This window comes from Sceloporus undulatus, chromosome 1 (genome assembly GCF_019175285.1).
Source record: "Sceloporus undulatus isolate JIND9_A2432 ecotype Alabama chromosome 1, SceUnd_v1.1, whole genome shotgun sequence".
NCBI classification, from domain to species: Eukaryota; Metazoa; Chordata; class Lepidosauria; order Squamata; family Phrynosomatidae; genus Sceloporus; species Sceloporus undulatus.
In genome coordinates, this window is record NC_056522.1 from 288,855,011 (window position 1) to 288,877,438 (window position 22,428).

The 22,428-nt window shown below is 40.4% G+C and overlaps 1 protein-coding gene across 2 annotated transcripts in view; it reads left to right on the plus strand.

The window, feature by feature from the left end:
• The window catches only part of SLC5A12 (solute carrier family 5 member 12), a 51,590-nt gene that overhangs the window by 14,857 nt on the left and 14,305 nt on the right, over nt 1-22,428 (plus strand). For both annotated transcript variants that reach the window (XM_042446435.1, XM_042446434.1), the window contains exons 3-9: nt 2,176-2,227; nt 3,239-3,306; nt 5,741-5,895; nt 10,118-10,258; nt 12,453-12,582; nt 13,611-13,699; nt 19,751-19,863. In XM_042446435.1, coding sequence (XP_042302369.1) covers nt 2,176-2,227; nt 3,239-3,306; nt 5,741-5,895; nt 10,118-10,258; nt 12,453-12,582; nt 13,611-13,699; nt 19,751-19,863 — 748 coding nt within the window. The remainder of the gene's footprint in view (nt 1-2,175; nt 2,228-3,238; nt 3,307-5,740; nt 5,896-10,117; nt 10,259-12,452; nt 12,583-13,610; nt 13,700-19,750; nt 19,864-22,428) is intronic.

Sequence of the window (22,428 nt, forward strand, 5' to 3'; positions counted from 1 at the left end):
GCCTGAGGTAGCTTGGAAAGCTGTGTCAAGTTAATTGGCTTTTTTTGGACGGTAACCCAATATATTTGTCTATTCAAGAAACACTTTGTTCCCACAAGGATTTCATTACACAGATTCTATTCATCAAAAATAGCATCAGCATCAGCAATAGATTGTCACTCCTAGAAATTGCTCACCTTACAATTCTTTTAGGTGATTTTGCAGATTATTCTGCAGAACTGTAAAATATAGGTCAATATGACATCACTAGCTTATTCTGTGAAACATTGCCATTTAATACTGTTCCTCTTAAAATACAAATGCAGCTTTGTGTGTATATCTAATATTGTATTGCTATCATAATTGCTTACGGAATAAGTACATAGTAACATGTTTAAATGTTTAAACTAAAAACTGAGTTCCAGAAAATGTGGGAGAAAGAGCCAAATGATCCCAAATGGCTGCAGTCCAGAACACACCTTCTAGGATGTAAATCCTGTTAAACACTGAGGCCTAAATCCAATAATTAACCTCAGCTAATACTCAAGTAGACCTATTAAATTAATGGCAAATAGGTAAGCCATCAGTTATGTAATTTCCATTGATACAGTTGTGGCTTAAGCCAGTATGGTTTACATTTGAGTAACCAGCATTGGAATGTGAAGAGACAGGAGCATTATGTGCATGGAAAGAACCAGTTTAATTATAATGTAAAGTTACAGGTTGAAAAACACTACTTAATTTATAATACTAACCAGACATTAATTATTACTTTCCAGATCTTCAAGTGTTATTATAATTTTCACCATTAATGCATTGTTATCTTGGCATCTATTCAAGGAACATAAAACAGCACACATGGGATTTTTCTCAGAGATGAAAGCCTCAGCCATCAAACTTGTTCATCAACATATGTTTACCTTCCAATGACCAATCAAAACCAGATCTAATTACTAGTCCAAAATAAAGTAAGTTAATTAATCAATGAAACTTACACAAGTGTGACTTACTAAGTTACCATTGACTTAATGGGTCTACTTGAGTTGGGTCCAACAATTGAATTTAGATCTGAGCACACTAAAGTGCAAGAGAAAAATCATGTAAGATTACAAACATCTTTCAACATCTGTGGGTTCTTGTCAGGACCATGTGGCACACTTGGCCTGGAAATGACCTGGATGTGGCCACTAGGTGGAACTGGAGCAGAGGTTGCTATAGTTCAAGTGGCAGGTGTGTATGAGTCAGCATTTGGAAGCTGTGCATCATGGGACATCTGATGCAACATGCACAGTAGGTGAAGTCAGTGAAGGAGTGCATCATGCGATATAGTATGATGCAACATGCACTAGGTATGAAACCAGAAAGGATTCATTGGTGACATGGCTGTCACATGACTTTACAGAAGACCACCTATAAAAGGGAGAAGGTGACTATCTCCATTGTTTGGTTGTTGTGGTCGGTGACTGGCGAAGCAAATTGTCTGTTTGTATATAGAGCTGTGAGTATCCGAGTTGGCGTACTTTGTGCGTTTTTGTAAATAGCTTGCAACAAGTGATTAAAGCCCTCGTGTTAGAGAGAGCCTTGCTGTCCAGCAATGTTATTTTTTCAAGATGGGAGCTCAAGGCTGTTCAGCCTGCGTGAGAGGAATTTTTCCTTCTCAGCCTGAAGCCTAGCCTTCTCCTGCCGTCTTGCCTGCGTGGATCAACTCTGCACATGGTTGTAGTGGACACAGCGCTTCTCTCTATGCCCCAACAGTTCTATTCTGTAATTTCACAATAGTTGCACTTTAAATATAGCTCTGCACAATGTAGTAAACGATTCCATACTAATATTCATTATATGTTGTACACTCCTTCTAAGAACATCATTTTCCTAGATGCAGGAAAGCTTGGATAGCTGATAGTCTGACCAATATACGAAACTGAATATGGTCTTACAGATTTGAGGGGCATAATGAGTTGGGTGACAGACAAGAGGGAAATAAACTTTCTACAGACTTGTGTTCATGGAGAAACAGGCTTCCATTTGTACATGACTGTCAGTACTAAACAACAAAGAGTTGTGATTTGTAATATATTGTGCAGCATAGGATTTTCTTGTCCTTTATTTTGTTTTCCTTTCTTTTATAGTATTTTCTAAAGATCTTGAATGTATTTAGCTCTTTGCTCTTTCAGTATACCTTCTTTTTCTTCACAGATTCTTTACACAGGAGTGGTAGTCTATGCTCCAGCTTTGGCTCTCAACCAAGGTGAGTTTCCATATCACTTTGCCAGTTATTCTTGTTACAGCCCAAGTAGGAAAGGAGAAATGTGAACACCTAATACTTTGAAACAAATGTCATCATCATCTCTGGTTACCTATCCATTTGGATGTTTTCCATGTCCCTTTCTCTACCCAGGACTCTGTTATTTATTTGCTCAGTTTTTCTTTTGGTAAAAAGTAACTAGAGGAGACGTGTACTGAACAGCTACTCAAGGTCCTGGCCAAGTGCCCAGTTCAGGGTAATGATCTAAGACTATGCAATGTACTTTGGCACTTTATACCCTCCAACCTTCTGTTCTACTATCATATGTACTGTGAAGGTTGAGATTTCTTCATCGGTTAACTTGGGCTGCTGCCACAATGCAGAATTAATGCAGTTTGATACCACATTAACTGTCACAGCCCTGTCCTATAAAATCCTATGATTTGTAGTTTGTTGTGGAACCAAAGCTCTCTGATAGAGAAGGCTAAATATATCACATGATTACAAATCCCAGAACTGCAGAGCATAGAGCCATGACAATTAAAGTGATGTCAGACTAAATTAATTCTGCAGTGTAGATGCAGCCATAGTGTTTGTACTGATTGCAGCTATATACCATTTTGATTCTGAGCCAAATTTGCTCTATGTACTTTACCAGTCACACCCCCCCCCCCCCCACAACATACTACTGTTTTCCCCACATTGTTCTCCTCAGCAGGCAAGAGATGTGAAAATCTCAAAAGCTTGCACACATTTTTCATTGCCTTTTGTAATATTTCTTTTTTAAATTCAACTGCATTGCTTTGGATTTTACATCATTTCCCAAAAGAATCCTTTGTGGACTGTGCACCTGTTTCAGAGAAACAATAAAAATGAAGTAGTGTTATCAGGGCATAAGTAGAGATAATGAAAGCAGATATGTAAAAGTCCTTATCATGTTTGAAATTATCTATGAAAGCTAATGGAGTTTCCCCAAACTGGCCTGCACCTAATTTGACATCCTTGTGCTTTCAGTGACTGGATTTAATCTTTGGGGCTCAGTATTTGCAACAGGAATTGTCTGTACCTTCTACTGTACACTGGTAAGTACACAACTGTAGGTAATTTAGAAATGATAATGGGATGGATTTTCTAATTAATGTTCATCTTTATACTATTTATTTATTATTTTATTTATTTACGTTATTTATACCCCGCCCTTCAGCCCTAATGGCTCTCAGAGCGGCTTACAATTATTATTTTTAATAAGACGGTTCCCTGCCCTCTACTATTGAACATCAATGATTCAAAACTGAAAAACACATTCATATTTATCTGTGGAGCAAAGAACTTTAGAGAAATGCTTTGTTTCAAAATAGTATTATTGTGAAACCCAGGACAAAATTCTTTACTTCAGATTAAAAGTGATACGTAATTTCTTTAAAGATACAGTCTTTTCCAGTGATCTAAGGTTCCAGCCCTATCCACACTTCCCTGGGATTAAACCGCAATAAACACAGTGAGTTCTATTTGTAAAACATGGACAAAGCTGCATCATTTTTGGAGACAAATGAGAAGATACTTTCATCTCCTCATTCAGTCACACTTAGTGTATTAGTTGAGCAGAACTGATAGCAATGGAGATCTCTATCCACATTTTGTCTCAATGAATCATTCCTAAATATTTGGGATCAGCACTTGATTGGGGTAAAAGTTTTGGCATAACCTACTGACAGGGGATCAAGCTGACAGTGAAGCATGACATCCTGGGAGCCTTTCACACTGTACAATTACAGAGCTATGATACCACTTTAAGTGCCATAGCAACATCCTATGTGATCCTGTAGTTTGTAGTCTGGTTAGGCACTAGCTGTTGTTAACTGCCATTTAGTTGGTCCTAATTCATGGCCACCCTGTGGATGAGAGATCTCCAAGGCCCTTATCTACCTCTGCTCTCCTTAGGTCCTGTATATACAAGCTTGTGACCTCCCTGATAATGTCCAGGCATCTGCCATGTGGTCTTCCCCTATTTCTACTGCCTTCTATGGTTTCTATCATTATTGTCTTTTGTAGTGAGTCATGCCTTCTTGTGATGTGGCCAAAGTATGATAGCTTCAGTTTTGTCATTTTGGCTTTTAGGGAGAGTTCAGGCTTAATCTTTTCAAGGACCCATTTGTTTGTCTTTTTGGTTGTCCACAGTATCCTCAGCACTCTTTTCTTGCACCACATCTCAAATGAGTTTATTTTCTTTCTGTCAGCTTTCACATCTGTGCATAGTGATGGGGAATATAATGGCTAGGGCAATTCTAACTTTAGTGGTCAGTTGTATATCTTTGTTCTTTAGGATCTTGTCTAGTTCTTACATGTCTGCCCTCCCCTTTCCTAGCCTACTTCTTTTTTCTTGACTGCTGTATCCATTCTGATCAATGTCTGATCCAAGATACAGGAAATCTTTAACTATTTCCATTTCCTTGTTGTCTAGGTTGAATTTATGTTGATCCTCCATGGTCACTATTTTTGTTTTCTCTATGTTTAGCAACAAGCCTGCCTTTGCACTTTCTTCCTTGACCTTTCTTAGTAATTGTTCCAAGTCTATGATATTTTCTGGTGGTAGTATGGTGTCGTCTGCTTATACTGTATTAGCATGTTGACATTCCTTCCTCCTATCTTCACTCCTCCATCTTCTATGTCCAAATCTGCCCTTTATATGATATTTTCTGTGTACATGATGAACAGGTAGGATGATAGAATGCAGCCTAGCCTGACCCCTCCATTTCTCCATATTCTCTTCTAACCATAGCCTTTTATCCTAAATACAGATTTTTCATCAGGTCTATCAAATGTAGTGGCACTTCCATTTCTTTAAAGGCACTCCATAGCTTTTCATGATCCATGTAGTTAAAGGCTTTGTTATCGTCTATAAAGTGCATGTTTTTTCCCCCTGGAATTCCTTGGTTCACTCCATACTAGCGCTCTCTGCTAGAAATTCCTTCTTTCCTAAACTGCAAATTCTAGGATTCAATAGGATGTTGATGTGGAAGGTAAAGTGGAATCACAGTGCTATAACTGTGTAGTATGAAAAGAAGAGTGTCAGTCTGATGGCTAGACCATAGGGATACATTCCCGCTCCTTGCCATCTCAAAATCAGTACCACCAACAACAATTGACAACAATGTTTATGAACATATGTGTGGGTAGCACAAAACAGTCAAAATCAGGGATAGCTGGTGGTTTCTATGTCAGCCAAGCAGAGAATCTGCTCCAGATTTTAGTCCTTCTTTTCTACACCTACATAGAAATCACCAGCCACTGCTGTTGGAAAATGGTTCCTACAGAAAGAACAGAAAGAAGGTGGGGTCAACATGGAATTTGGGTATACCACATCTCCACAGGTAATGATAATTCTGTGAGGGAAGGATGTCTGAAGCACTAGAAATATATCAAGAACTTGCTTTATATTGAAGGAAGTTTCATTTTTGATTTTTACTTGTACAATATACTCCAACTGAAGACAAATTGTTTTTTCTTCCTCCATAGGGAGGATTAAAAGCTGTTGTCTGGACAGATGCCTTTCAACTGGTCGTTATGCTGACTGGGTTCTTAACCGTTTTAATTCAAGGAACTCTTAAGAATGGGGGCTTCACAAACATCTGGGAAAATGCTGGTAATGGATCACGCCTCACTATATTTGAGTAAGCAGAAAGGTGCCATACTCAGATTGATGGCCTTGTTTATTACATACGTATATTACATGTGAAATGATAAAACCATTTTTTATGGCAGGAAAGATAATTTCTTACTGGAAGTGAAAAACAGATAATTCCCTTCTTCACTGTTCAGAGGCAGATTTAGCAATCTTCACACAGCTTAATTCTCTGTTTACTTTGTTCTGTTTTTTTCAATCTGGTTGTTTGTCTTGCATATATTCTATTGAACAGAGATACTTGAGTAATTATTTTCCACTGTTACAATATAAGTTACAGAAGCACTGAAAATTGTGGTTTTTATTCCAGTGTCTAGCTGAAGTGCATCACATCCCTGTTTCTAAAGTCTCTCAGTGATTGTCTAGCTGGGCATCTTGATAAGAATTGAGCTACATCTCCTTGTTAGTTATGTGACTCTCCCATGTATGGATAGATACTCAAAAGAAGTAAGAAGTAATTTGGAGTACCTTGGAAGTTTGCAGCAAAATCTAATTTTTTAAAAACTTGACTTTGATCAAATATGTGGGGAAAATTTTTAGAAAATAAACTGATCTATTTAAATAACAGATAAGTTAAGAGAAAAACAAAGTAGGACATACTTGCTTCCCTTGCAATCTGTTAGGAAGAAGGAGGGAAGAGGAAGGCTGACTAGAATGAAGCAATATGGATGGTGTTAGCTGTCCGGGAATGCTGCCAACACACACTCACACAGCTGATAAGAGCCTGCTGGGCAAAAGGTAAACACACCGAGCTGCCAAGAAGCAGTTCCTCAACAATGCCAAACGACGTCCGAATAGAATAAGTCACTAGCCAGTCCAAAGTTCAGGATTACAGAGAGCAATACTACCATTCCAGTCCGAGGTCAAGAGTGCCAGAGGGTTGGTCAAGGTGTCCGGTCTGAGGTCAAGGATTCAAAGGCAGTCAAGGGTCTAGAAAGCCAGGAGTCAGATCAAGCAGCATTCACTAATGAGAACTAATAGACTCTGACGAGAAAGCTCAGTGTCTGCCAGGTGTCTTATATTTAGCTCCCTTATCACAGCTGCTGATTGCCTAATGAGTGCTTCTCAGCAAGCCTCTCGGAATGCCAAAGGCACACCCTTTCTGATCTCCTCTGGCTAAAGGTAGAAACCTCAATGTTCTGCTGCTTTATTTCTCCCAAGTCTGGCACTTCTATTGGGGCAAGGCTGGGCTGCTGAGCCCCAGGTTCCACTGGAGAAGACCCCACAGAGCTGGGGTCTGGCTGAGCCAAATCCACTGGGGCTGGGAGAGCAGAGATGGGACCTGACCTTGTGGCTGGCCATGACACTAGTTTTAAAAATAGCACTAAGGACCCTTTCACACTGCAGAATTATAACACTGTGATTCCACTTTAACTGCCATAGCCGTGTCATGTAGAATCCTGGGGTTTGTAGTTCAGTGAGGCACTAGAGGTTTCTGCTGAGAATTCTAAATGCCCCCCTAAACTGCAAATCCCAGGATTCCACAATTTATAATAATGAAGTGAAAAGGAGGTCCAAACTTCACAAGCATTGTGTAGACAGGAGCCAGACTAAGCTCTGGGATTTGAGAGGGAAACTGTGACAGAGTGATACATGTCAGCCATAGTTCATGGGCAATAAAAAGTGGAGAACAATGGAGATAAAGCAAAATTATAAAAGTAATAAAGATGAAAGCATGGCTACAATTAAGGGAAGAAGAAAGGTGAGCAAATAAGGCTGGCACATTTGAAAAATTGTACCTAAGGTTTTTCATGTCTAGACAGCAGCTACCATAAGAACTTCAATCAGTAGAGTAAGTACATAGTGGATTTCATAATGGAAAGGTAGAATCACAGAACAAAGGCAGTGATATGTAGCAGGGGGAACCCATCCAGATCACTTTAACTTCTGAAGCAAAGGCTCATTACTTTAACCAGAATGAGAAGGTTATGTGAATGAGGGAGGAAAATGAATAGAAAAGGAAAAGGAAAATATTCTGAAAGCAATTGAAATTATGTTGTTGTCAGGTAGACTCAACAGGTAACCATATTGAAAAAGCAATAGGTCGAAGTAAAGAGAAAAATAAGATGGTTTGCAGCTAGAAATCTTTTGTATCAAGCAGGCAGGAAAGGTAAGTGAGGAGATGTGTAGTTGTCCGTGATCCATTTGTTAATTATTGTCCCATCACAGCTAAAGACTCTCCATGGATTAGATGTCACAAGCAGACATCTTGAACGTCTGTTGCTTGTGACATTATTAGAAGCAGTGATACAAAAGATTTCTAGACTAGACAGAGTTCTAGTCCAATCCTGCAGATTCTTCTTATGTTTTTTCCAGTCACACTGATTTCCCCTTCTTCCTTTCCTTCATCCTGCAGCCTCCAAATCTCCATAGCAGATTTTGAGAATCCACATAAGACACAAAGGGGGTGGTGGGGAAGGGTTGCTCCCTCTTCTGTGCATGGAAAATGTTCTCTTGGTGGGAAAGGTTAATTTGGACAAGATCCATTATACACAGTCTAATTCTGTCCATGGTTATCTAAAAATAAGTACCACCAAATTCAGTGGGGCTTTTCTTTGAATAAATATCCTTAGGCTTGCAAGGCTATACCCTTTCCCTGAGGATGAGCCTTATTTAACACCTAAATTTACACACATGAGTGGTTTAAATTTGTCTGAATTGCTTTTAAATTGTCCTGTTTTGAGAATTAAAAGCTTTGATATCTTTTAATGTTTAAATTCTCTTTTTTAAAAAAAAATGTTTTAAACTGTTCGGATGGATTATATTGTATCCTGATCTGAGATCCTGAGATATAAGGTGGGGCATTATGAATATAAATATAAATATATAGAATGGCTTATTTCTAAGCAGTCTTATACAGGATTGCACTGTTTATGGTTACACCCTCAGTGCAACAGGTAAGCTGAAACATAATCTTTCTCCTTGTTTTTGGTGAGGCGTCTCTCTGTGTGTATATGAGAGAGAGAGAGAGAGAGAGAGAGAGAGAGAGAGAGATGAATCCAGTTTTGAATTCTCACCTCCAAACCCAGCCACCATGGAAGTTTCCATGGTGATGTTCTTCTAGGGATGGAATTCTAAGATCAGATTAATCTCGATGAGTTCTTCATTCTAAGGACTACTCCCCAAATACATTTGTTTGTGACCTTATTCTTTTCTATGGCCTGTTTCTCAAAGGAAACGCTCAAAAGAGATATCTGCACTTTTATGCCTTAAAATGAGTGGTGGAGTGCTGAATTTATATAGAGAAACCAAATTGTCAATTGGCATAATTCAGCCCTCCTCCACCAAGAAAGGAAGGAGTTTTATTATTTGATTTGTGGTGACCAGTGGAGGGCAGCAATAGAGGATGCACGGGATGCAACTGCCAGATTTCTCATCTTTGTGGACCTCTGCAGGTTGAAACTGCCCTTCTGTGCAAAGGTCAGTTCCAATTCTTCAAAAATAGAAGGATGTTCTTGTTGCCCTAAAAACTTGCATTTTTTTCCTTTCCATTACAGTGGACCCTTGTTATACGCTGGGGTTTGGTTCCAAGATCCCCCGTGTATAACAAAATCCGTGTATGCTCAAGTCCCATTAAATATAATGACACAGAAAAATGGTGTCCCTTATAAAAAATGGAAAATCAAATGGAATTTATACTTTTTTTGGAACATTTTCAAACCGTGTATGCTTGAATCCGTGTATAAAAAATCAGTGTATAAGAAGGGCTGACTGTATCTTTCCTTTTATTTAAGACTGGGAGGTGTTTGGGTGCAATGTGCAATGAGTGCAGAAATTGGATGGAAGGCTATTAGGGGTTGCTGTGGGAACCCCTAATAGCCATCCATTAGGGAACTGGGGGATTCCTATTTCTGGTATAGGCTTATTTGATGCATTTATTGCCAAGAATGACACTTATCTGAAACAACTGAAATGAATGGAAGGCAAACTTTGTACATTTACTACAGCCTAAACTAGTTAAGATATTTCGGCAGTAGTTGGGCACTTCCTTGTCAATGAGGTGGTGAATCTCTAAATATTAAAGGAGTTATGCAAGTTACTGATATCTACCTTCCCTAAGTTAGAGCACTTTCTATAGTTCTTTTACAGTTTGGAATAAAACCCAGTGTGAGTTCACAGCTTCACTGAACACAGGAGTTACCAGTCAATGCTGAAATGTACACCTAGACATGGAATTAACAATTTGATTTCCCTTGTGTCTCCTGATATAGCTTTGATCTTGATCCCCTGAGAAGACACACATTTTGGACAATTGCAGTAGGAGGAACATTTACCTGGCTAGGAATCTATGGGGTGAATCAGTCTACCATACAAAGATGTATTTCTTGCAAAACAGAATTGCATGCTAAGCTGTAAGTAGTTCTGGAATGTTATTGCAAACTGGAACATGATTAAAGAGCCTTTTAAAAAAACCAACCCTATTTGATATGTACTTGGTTGTGCAGTATTAGTACTTGTACGAACTAAAGTCCATATAGAATATTCCAATGCTAGGTATGAGGAAATATTTGATGCTTCAGATACTGGGGGATTCAACTTTCAGAAGCCACAGTTAGTATGGCCAATGTTAAGGAATTATGGGAGTTGTAGTCTAAAACATCTAGAAGAACTAGGGGTTCCCAGCTTTGAGTTAGACAATTTCTCCCAGTCATTCTTCTCAATTATCAGCTTCAAATCTTTTAGAGTAGAGAGATTCCAATGAACTCCTTCACATGTAGAAAGAATATATGAGGGGATTCCAAGGTTGTATCAGGTAGCTTTTTACCTCCCACAGGCAACACAACCAGCAGCTGAATTTCCAGTGACTGCACACTACCATGTGAAAGGGCCACACAGAATATCAGCATATACATTTGAGACTCTTCCATTGTTGTTGTTAATTGTCTTCACATTGACTTTGATTTGTGGAGGCCCTATGAATGAGAAAACTTCAGGTTATCCTGGAAGCCTTGCTCAAGTGTTGCAGAGAGACTCAGGGCTGTAGCTTCCTTGATGGAGTCCATCCACCTTTAATGTGGTTTTCTCTTTTCTTACTGCCTTCTACCTTCTGTCTTGGCCATTAGGTGATGTCCAGTTGTCCTTGGGTTGCTTGAAGAATGTATTTACGATGAACAAACTGTTGGCCCCATAAAATTTAATCAGTCTATCTCCTGTTTCATTTCTTTATCTTGACAACAACATAGTCTTTTCACATGGGTACTCCATGGCCAATTGGCATGTCAGGAGGCACACACTCTGACATCACATTACAGCGCTTTAGAAATAAAGTTTAATAATACTAATACTACTACTACTAATAATAATAGTAATGTGCTTTCTGTGCATGGTAGATTCACCTGACCTTTCTGTTGTTACTCCAGAGTCAAATGATTTTGTGTCAGTGGAGGTGGAACATTTTAATAGCTACGTGTTAATTTTAATACTGAGCCATGGGTACCCATGTGTTTGAACGTGTTCATGTGCATGCATGTTCCTGTTTCATCCACACTGTCTGTTTCCACTATGATTACCATGGTATTATAGGTTTAACTGTTGCAGATTGTGTGAAAAATAGATGTATATTATGAACACCTGTGGACATCAGGATGAACAACCTTAGTAGGTCTGGGGGTCAAATTTTCAACCTTACCAGTATTTGCTGCTGGCAACACTATGTGTCAGAATGCAAGAAAGATGAAAAACAAAACAAAACAAAAACCCTGAACAAATAAAAACAGGAAGTAATTCAACATCCACTTCCAGTTTGATGGGAGGGGGCCTTTTTGTGCTTAGGAGAAATTATCTGTGTTATTGTTAAACTATCACTCCTGGAGATCTCTAGGCGCATAAATACATTTTAGCCTCTGTAGGAGTAATGGGTGGTTTCAGGGGAAACAAACTCTAAAAAAAACAAACAAAACAAACAACCCCCCCCAAACCCCACAACCAACCTTGGGAGACTTCTTGCTGCCCACGGGCCGCAGTTTGCCCTGATCCTGCCCTTGCTGTATATGTATTGGGAAGTCATGTTTTGCCATCCATACTCAGAAATACTTGAGTCTATTGATCGCACATCATGGACTACCTATGTATCACCAGTGTAATCTACAGTGGTGCCTCGGGTTACGAAATTAATTCGTAACGCGGCCGCTTTCGTAACCCGAAAAGCCTTCGTAAGCCGAATTGCCATAGGCGCTAATGGGGAAAAGCCGCGATTCCGTGCGAAAAAGCCGAAAAAAGCACCAAAAGTTTTTTCGTAACCCGAAAAAACATTCGTAACCCGGAACAATGATTCCCTATGGGATTTTTTCGTATCCCGAAAATTTCGTAACCTGGGTATTTCGTATCCCGAGGTACCACTGTATATGCCCATAGCCAATATGATTGCAACAGACTTTGCAAAAGAAGCAATAAGAGTTTTGGGCCACATTTTGGCATATAAAAATGATCACCTCTCCAAAAATATAAAATCATTCACTCTTTTTTCTCTCTCTCTCAAATTTATATGCCATCTTTCTCCCACAACAGGAGTCAAGGCCTTCATCTTCTCTTTTTCTCTCTCTTTAGTGCACTGTATCTTAATTTAGTTGGGCTATGGGCCATCCTGGTGTGTGCTGTCCTTTGTGGCTTGGTGATGTATTCACATTTCAGGAGCTGTGATCCATGGACTGCTGGTTTCATTTCAGCACCTGATCAGGTAAAGGAATCAATCATACATCTGAATGGAAATATTTTTTATTGCCTGACTCATCTTTGTAATAAGGTTATGGTGACTTCAGCGGCAGTGGGGATTCTCTAAGTATTTAAGTATGTCATGAAAGGCTAAGTATTTAATTAAAATCTTTGTGGCATGTAGATGGAATACTCTGCAGTTGTTCTCAAATATGCCCTTAGGGTTATGGGGTCCTACGATCTATGTCAGCAGAAACCAAGGGTGGGGAAAGTGTGACCCATAGATCACATTCTGATCCAATTCCTCTTTTTAAAATTCCTCCTGCAGTCCTCAACTCCACAAAGTACCTTGATCCTCTCACATTTATTCTTGCCTCAGAAATCCCCCAGTGTCAGGAATATCCTCCAATCCACAAGGCAATTTACTTTACTAAATATCAGCCACAAATGCCCCAAAATCCAAGAAATGGGAAATAGAAGTGAATTCTGGCTACTTCCTGATCACAATTTTTTTTGTGCTGAAAACACAGAAGTGTGGTCCACTGGAAGTCAGCACTGGGACAAAAATTGGCTCTTGGCCTCTCTGCATTTAGCCACTTCTTGCATAAACGTATATCCCACAGTATTGCCAACAAGCCTTGACAATATTTCCTGGAATGTTTTACCAAAATCCAAATTCCCTGGAATTCCCCAATAGTTACTGGAATATTCAGTCAAAATCCCAAGAAAAAATTAATTAACTTCCCCAGATTCCAGGGAATTCCCCAGAAATTGGCAATGCTGATACTACTGCTTGACAGAATTCAAGGTCCAAAAAGTGATGAGTGAATAAGTTGCTAAAGCACTGTCCTTTTCATTCTGTATGCAAAGGAACTGCACAAGAGAATGAGCAGAGCAGAATGATACTAATAGCCATGTTGACTGATGATGTAGAGAACTGCAGTCCATCATTTCTGGAGGGCATCAGACTGCACACATGCACCCCTAAATTTCATTCATTTCAATGGAGGAACATTACTAATCTACCTACTGTATCTTTCTCCCTCAAAACAGCTAATGCCGTATTTTGTCATGATCATCTTTTCCTCAACCCCAGGACTTCCAGGATTATTTGTTGCATGTGCCTTCAGTGGAACACTCAGGTCTGTGCCTCATTCAATTGCTTTTAGCACTTAGGTCTTATCGGTGATGCCGTGTATAATCGAGACAAGAAAAACCAGGTGCTGGTGGTAAAGGTGCTGCTCTCAAAAATGCTGCATCATTTCTCTCCCTCCCTGTCTCTGCAAGGAAATGCTGCAGTGCTTTGTGTTTCTCTATGTGGTCCAGCACAGAGTTTGTAGTGTGCTCTGGAAGACAGATGTCCCTTTCTCTTTGTGAACCAATTAGAAATCCCATGGTATTATCTCCTTGGTAGTGAAATATCATTCAAACACTAATTTTTATGTTAAAAAACTGCCAGTGTCAGGATGAGTCAAGGCAAAGTGATATTGATTCCTGGTAATAGGGAAATGTGACTTGAGTAAAAGGAAAACATGTTTTCCCTACCAAAACTACACCCAGTGTTGTTAGAGGAGAGGCTACATCAATTAAGTGTGTGCACGAAGAAAAAAGTAGGTGAAGAAGAAGGAGAGAGAATAAAAGAAAGAGAACCTAAATTAGGTTCACATAAAATCTAAGATGTCATAGACAGATTACCAGTCAGATAAAATGTTTCCTAATATCCTGGCTTTCCTAGTGCTTCCCTTCCTCCTAAATATTTTGTTTTTGGATTGTCCTTCACAAAGTTATTCACAGATCTTAGTCATTACAGAATGGGAATATATCAAACTTGAGACAGAGGAAAACCCATTCAGGCACAGAAGATACCAACTATCACTGTTCATGTGAATTCATAGAATCATATAGTTGGAAGAGCCCACAAGGGCCATCTAATCCAACCCACTGCTATGCAGGAATGCACAATCAAATTAAACAGAATCTTGCCTTGGAGGAAAACAAAGAGCTCAAATGCACTTTTCCTCATTTGTACTATGTATTAAGTCATTCTCATTTCTACCCTGTGATGACTACTAGAATGAGTCTAAGAAGTTGGTTGTATATTAGATACATGCTGTTGATAAAGACATAGTACTTGTGTACATGTTCTTTTCAGAAAATAATGGGAGTGTCTACTTAGCATATACTGTATTAGCAGACTGAGAGAGGAAGAAGGGAAGACTGTAAAAGTTCTCCTTGGAAAAATGTTTATACATTTGGTTACTTGAAAATATAAAAGTGTAAAAGTGTAGTTGTTTCTCTGGAAAATTCCATAAGCAAGTTCCAAATATGAAAACTAGAAATGGTCCTTTAGCAATTGCAGTCCAAATGAGAAGGCCCAGATGGATTTTATTGGTTTATTAATCTTTCCTTGGCGGTTTACAGACCGCCCCTTTGGGGCGGCCTTCACCCATCCCTTTCTCCGATGGATTGGGGCCTCAGCTGCCACAGCGGCAGCCCTGAGGCCCAGATCTGCCGCTTTTCCAGGCTGCGGGAAGCAGCAAAAGGCTGCTTCCCGCGGCCTGGAAAGGGGTGTCCTTGGGGCTTCAAGCCCCAAGGACACCCCGACAGTGGCGGGGAAAAAGAGAAAGGGGCCATGTAAAGGCTGCGCCAGTGACACAAATGAAGGAAGGCGCCCTTCCGCAGCACCAGGACATCACCTCTGCGCCGCTCCGTTTGGAGGCGGGTGGCTGTGACGTCCTAATGGTGGTGCCCATGTAGAATGGGCGCTGCCATTTTGTATGTACCGTGTACATACTAGGGTTGGGGGCATCTGAAAGAGATGCTGCCGGGCAACCCTAGTACGTATACAGTATGTACTAAAAGGCCCTTTTGTAAAGGGCCCTTGATTCCTTATATTTTGATTTTGATTCTACAGTATTTCATAGTTTTTAATATTGCAATATTATAAACTGCTCTGGGGCTTTTGAGATAAAATGTCTAAATATCTAAACAATATTGTTTCACCATAAGGACTAGTGAGATAATCCAGTCCTTGGCCATATCCTTTCTTCTCTTATAGCACAAAGGGGCCTCTTTGCCTGCCAATCCTTAACAATATATACAGTTCAATACTTAAAGTGCAGATTGGCCCAAGATTCTCACAGCATCAGCATCCATTCATGGTGAAGTGAATTTCACTACCTATCTAGGGTGCAAGTCTCAACCTCTCTATCTCTCTCTCTCTCTCACACACACACACTCTCTATCTCTTACAGTCGTGACTGGTAGCTTCCATGTTGGTGGGGTAGTGAATTCACTCCAGGTTTGGTCTGAACTTTAAAGGACCTATCAAAAGTATTAATCCTATCCCTCCAAATATGTTCCACACCTTTGATAACCACTGTCTGTCATGGCATGGGTACACACACATACACAAAATCCATCACATACTTACTTCCTTAGTACTCTTTTAAAAAAGCACCAAGCAAGACAGCTACAGTTACCACCAACCTTGTAACACTAGAATGCCTCTGGTGGGCACTAAATAATGCATCTGGGATTGAGGCCTTTTTTATGCCTCCTCTAAAAAGGTTTTGCAAAACATAATATTTTTAAATGCTATTTTCTGTTGAAAAAAAAACCCCATTACTTTTTGTGCAAAACATTGCTTTTGTGCCCAGGGTGGTTTGTAACATGTTCTGTTACTGCTGATTTTTCTGGCTGTCCCAGTCTGCAGTGTTTCTCGTGTGTCCTTGATTCTCGTTTGCACACTGCTTTTGGTGGTCCCTATGTAGATTTGTCCACAGCTGCATGGTATGCGGTAAACTCCTGTGGTTGTGAGAGGGGGTCTCTGGTCCTTGGATGAGTGAAGCATTTGCTGGATTTCTTTGTGAGTTTGTAAACCATTTATTTGAAGGTCGCACTTCCTCACCACTTTGCCTATTCTGTCTGTGACTCCTTTGATGTATGGTAAAAATACCTTCCCTTTGGGTGGCTGCTTGTCATAATTCCTCTGGGTTTTTCTGGGCCTGACAGCCCTTCTGATGTCTGAGCTGGAATAACCATTAGCCTGTAGAGCTTGGTCCAAGTGCTTCAGTTCATCTTCCAAGAAGTGGGGTTCACAGATGCGTTTTGTCCAGTCTAGCAGTGTTTTGATTGTGCTTCTTTTTTGTCCTGGGTGATGGTTGGAGTTCTTGTGCAGGTATCTGTCTATATGTGTGGGGTTTCTGTATACTGCGTGACCCAAATGTTGGTTCAGTTTGCGGATGACTAGGACATCCAGGAATGGCAGTGTTCCTTCCTTTTCTTTTTCCATAGTGAATTGGATGTTGGGGTGGATGTTGTTCAGAAGGTTCAGGAATACAGCCAGATCTTCTTCTCCATGGCTCCAAATGGTGAAAGTGTCATCCATGTATTGAAACCAAGTTGTAAGCTTTTTCGGTCCTGTTTCCAGGGCTTGCTTTTCAAAGTATTCCATGTAAAAGTTTGCTATCACAGGGCTTAGAGGGCTTCCCATTGCTACCCCATCTCTCTGTCCTTTCCAGGCAAGCACTCTCTGAAGATGCCAGCCACAGATGCTGGCGAAACATCAGTTAGAAACTTTTCTAGAACATGGCCACATAGCCCAAAAAACCCACAAAAAACTATGATTTTATTTTTGCAGAAAGAAAGAAAGAAAGAAAGAAAGGGGGGAACTATTGCACAAATTAATTAAAACTCTTGCAAAGCTCACAAAGCAAAAAACAAAAACAAAAAACTTTTGGAACACTTTGTTCTTCTGTGTCAGAATTAAATATTGATACCCAACCATGAAATAACGAGACCAGACACGTAAATTGGATGAATAAAGGGCCATTTATTTGACCTATAATCTATTTAAAGATAAGCACTTGAACTTCAACCTTAACTTTAAACTCTGAGCAAATTGATTAAAGTGAAAAGCCTGGTGCAGGTCCAGCTGAAGCCAGGGTCAAACCTAGACTTCCTCTTCAGCCTTCCCTTTGGGCACAAACACTGAACCCCGAGGTAAATCGGATGATTCGGATTGCATCCTCAGTCCAGTCCTAGGAAAGTAAACATAAGGCACTCTCCCCCAAACCCCACGAATTTGTAAGGTTGAGCAAAAACCACAAGTCTATCCCAAAGGCAGGTTCTCTCACAACTCCATGCCCCTTAACGTGTTAAGCTGATCAAGAGCCTAACCTTTCACCACAAAGGGGTGCCAATGGTGCATACCAAACAGTTCTTTAACCCCATATGGGCCAGTGAAACCTATTTAACAGCCACCCAAAGCCAATCACCAGTCCCGGCACACAGTATGGGGTAGGCAAAAAAACCCCGGGAAAAGGGGAGAAAATTCCTACCCGGCCCTTAAGCGACCAACGAAGTTCATACTGCATTTAGGGTGGGAGGGTGGGCTGCTTCATGGAAAAGAGGCAGGATGGGAGGTGTACTGTCCTTATATACTGACTCCGCCTCCCATCACATGCCTCAGCTTAGTCCAATGGACCTTGCTTATATTGAAAATTCTGGTCTCTGTCATGGAGGGTATCAAATCCCCACCTTCCCTCAAGGCTCTGCCAATCATCCTGATGTGAAAACTACTAATTGCATCCCAACTTTCATCCCTCCCCACTGTTGCAGGCTATCCGAGCTAAGATATGATGGGTGATTTGTGTGTGGGGGAAGGTCATGGCCATCAGATTAGTACTCAGCAGAGAAACACTAAGTCCTGCAGCTGAGACTACCATAAATACCCTCTCCCCTCCATCTCTTGCTTGCATGGTTACTCAGTGTCAATATAACTGCTGAGCCCAATAACTATTGGCAGCAAAACTGCTGGTCTTATAAACCAATTCTGGAATATAGCAGAGTAGTTCACAAATTTGCAGAAACGTGGTTCACAGTCCTCAGTGACGATGAAAGGGACTGGATGTCTTCCAGAAGTGAAGGAATTGCAAGAATCTTGGGAACTCTCCAGCAATCGCTGCTGCTCCGGCTCCAGCTGAATAAACAACTACAGAAGCCAGACTCCCGAAAGTGCTATCTTTATTTACAGAGTGCTAACCATAAATCACCAATGCTACTATACAGATCAAATGAATACCAATTCCTACTCAAACCCACAAGCAATTACTGGAAGCCCTTGAGTTTATATACACTCCAGACCATGCGGTCTCCCAAACTCAGTCACTTCCTGTCCCACACTGTAAAGTGTCCTTCTGTCCATGCAGACACATGTTTCATCATCCAGGCTTTGCTGCACGTAGGCAAGCAGAGTGACCTTGTGCCTATGAGCTTCAGCTGTGGCTAATTAGCCTTGTCCTTCTGGTGCTGGATGCTCATGGTCAGACACACACACATCAAAGCATTTCTCAATTTGCTGGCTTTAACCCTTAAGACTCAAGACCTCCTCAGACCTGGTATTCACTGTATTCCGATGAGCTTACCCATCTGACGTTATGTAAGAAACATCTTCTGACTACTGCATAACTTCATTGCATTGCACTGAGGATGAGTTAGTTTTTTTATTGTTATTAATTGTTATTAATTTTACTGATGTGTATTGATGTATGTATTTTAGTGGTCTATAATCCCGCCTCGATCCATCTGGGAGAGGCAAGAAAATAAACTATTATTATTATTATTATTATTATTATTATTATTATTATTATCTGGCTTCTTATTCCTTCTGAAATGCCATTCACAAGAGTAGATTTTATCATCAAATGGTCAATTAGCTCTGAATAATCTCAATAGCATTCAGGGCAGTCAAACAAGGTCTCTTCTCTAAAACTGCTCAGAGAACTAAGTCTAAAAGTGGATGAGGAGAAGGATATGTGAATGCAGAGCTTGGTGAAAAAACATTTTTTTTGGAATACAGCAGTGCTGGAGGTTTCTGGAGGTTGTAGTCCAAAAAAGTAACACTTCCAAGCTCTGTGTGAATATAGGTAGAATAGAATAACACTATGGAAGTATCCTGTGACTGGATCTTTATTATTTTGAGTGCAGGCTGACATGTTATCAAAGTTTTTCAAGATTCAAGAAGTGGAGGTGGCCTAAAATGACAGTCTGCATGTTCTCATTGTATGAGTCATACAGGTTTTACTGTCAGCATTAACCAAATCTGGCTAGATTATGGTTCTGTATGAATTATTACAGATTTTTTACTATCTGAATTAACATTCTTATGTTGTGCATGTTTGCATTCACAGTACAGTGGCTGCAAGTATCAATGCTCTGGCGACGGTCACATCTGAAGATTTGGTCAAGAACTGCTTCCCAGATCTCTCTGAACGTGTTAGCACTTGGATCAGCAAAGGCTTATGTAGGTAGACCAAAGAGATTTGATTCTTCTTAATGCTAAGGTCATGAATTGTACCTAAAAATGTTGGACAAAGGGGTTCTACTTCAATTAACATCAATATGTCATTTCTCAGATTTCGTGAAAATACAAATCTGGCCTCATTTTGAACAGTAATATTACTACTCAGCTTTATGCAAACTGTCCATAAACAGTATAATGTATAATGGGGAGTTAAAGTGTGGTCCACAGGTTGCATGTGGCCCCAAGGCTGTTTCTGTGGTTCCCAGGGCCTCCCAGGTAATTTATTTTGCCTCCAAAGTCCTCTAGAGGCCATTGAGAGCATTTTTGGCTATGTTTTGGAGCCTGTCTGGGCAGTGGCATCCCTGGGGTTGGTGTCACCCACTGCAGTAACTCATGGTGTCACCCTCCCCCTACTCCCATACCACACCATACGGAATCCTTAGTAATTATTTTGTACTGATGTTACCCATAAATCATAATTCCCATCTGTCACTGAATGTAATGGTAATAGTTGTGAACTAAGCAACTAGCGAAATTAAAATTATTTCTTTAAATTACAATATCATATACATAGCCTAAATGCATTTTCATTCAGTTTCATGTGGTTGAAGTGAAAATTTGGTATGATGTAATATTTTTAAAGAATGTTAAAAACATGAATTCAAGGTTTAAGTTAAGATTTCTAAACATGTATTTCTGTTACTCACTCTTCACAATTAGAAAAAAACATCTGTTGATGGATCTGTTAAGCCATTCACTTGAAATCAGGAGCCCATGATATGTACCAGGAATTTCAAGTGCTTGATCTCTGACACTTTTAAAGAAAATGATACAATCCCTGTCTTTGCTCCTTTATGGTAAGGGGGAGGAGATAAACATGAGGCAGTGACCCAATGTGGAAGTGTCTGTCTCCCCCCTTCCCAGGCCTTGTTTTCGAGTGTGCATGCAGCCCTCAAAGAGAAGGTGCAGACGAAGATTTGCTCCAAAGGCAAGGGAAAACCAGTCCTTGTGCAATGGGAGGGGACTATGGAGCTTTCCTTAATGCTAAATTACACTTTTCTCTAAAAGGTGATGCTCTTAAAGTCACTATATTCTGCATTTCCTCAGATCTTTAAGATATCAAAAATAAACTGTGTTAAAATGGAATATTTCAAGCCTTTTTAAAAAAATCAGCAGCTTGTAAAAAACCAAACCTGATAATAGGAAGCAGCTCTGCTGAAAGCAAGCTCCATCTCTACCACTGATAGGCTTGCTGCCTTTCTGCTGGCACCATCTCTCTTTAAATCGCCTCACCTCATAAATCATCTGCAAATCTTTGTGCAGAGAAGCTGATAAGCAGTGGGCTGGGGAAAAAAAAGCTTAAATCCATGCATTGCTTCTCACAAAGGCGTTTATCAGACGGGGTCTCTGCAGCTCAGATCCGGGGCATCTGCGGATTGGGCGATTCGCATTCACATGATAATGAGAATGTATTTTCATACCTGGTTGCTGTTCTGTTGCCCTTCCGAACTGAGGGGGAATCGAATCGAAGGAAGTCACGTGATGTGGATTCAGGCAAAGTGGAGTGAGTGCAAATTGTATTTCCACACCAGTGCATACCATGGGGGATTCAACGATTCAAATTGGGACCCTTGCACATGCTCAGTGGGGCCCTGAAGGCATCCTGAACCTTTGTGCTTCCAGGGCTAAGAAGGGAGCCTGGCTCCACTTTCATGCGAATGCTAGCCTCACCTGAATGACAGCTCCCCCTTTTTTCTTCCTCCCTTCTAGTTTCCCATCCCTGGTAGCCAAATTCAAAGGGTCCTCCATGTCAGAGCCCCGATCCAATTCATCCACATCTACATCTATCCCAGTGGTCCCCAAACTGTGGCCTTTAAAGGATCCTGGACTTCAGCTCCCAGAAGCCTCAGCCATGTTGGCCAATAGCCTGGGATTCTGGGAGCTGAAGTCCAAAAGCCCTTAAAGAGCTATATCTATATCTATATCTATCTACATCCATCTTCTTGTCATTCAGTTGCCTTCTCTTAGGTTGCATCTACACTGGGGAGATAAACCAGTTTAACTCCAGTTTAACTTTCCTGGCTCAGTGCTATGGAATTCTGGGAACTGTAGTGTCCAGAGACATTGAGCCTTCTCTGCCAGAGAGCTCTGGTGCCTCAGCAAATTAATAACCTAAATTATTATTATTATTATTATTATTATTATTATTTTAAAAATAAAGTATTATTATTATGGGAGTTGGAGTTTGTTGTGAGGTCCTTGACTCGAGGCTTTGGAATTCTGGGAGTTCCATCTCTCCCTCCATCCTCATGTTTCATTTCCTTCACATCTATTTCAAAAACATTAGTATACATCCTTAGGATAGATGTACATGTGGATGAAATGGATGGGGCTCTGACACGGAGGATCCCTTTGAATTTGGCTGCCAGGGATATGTGTGTGTGTGTGTGTCTGTATGTGTGTGTGTATATATGAGATAGATGTGGAGATTGACAGGAGGACAGATGCACATGTGGATGAAATGGATGGGGCTCTGACACGGAGGATCCCTTTGAATTTGGCTGC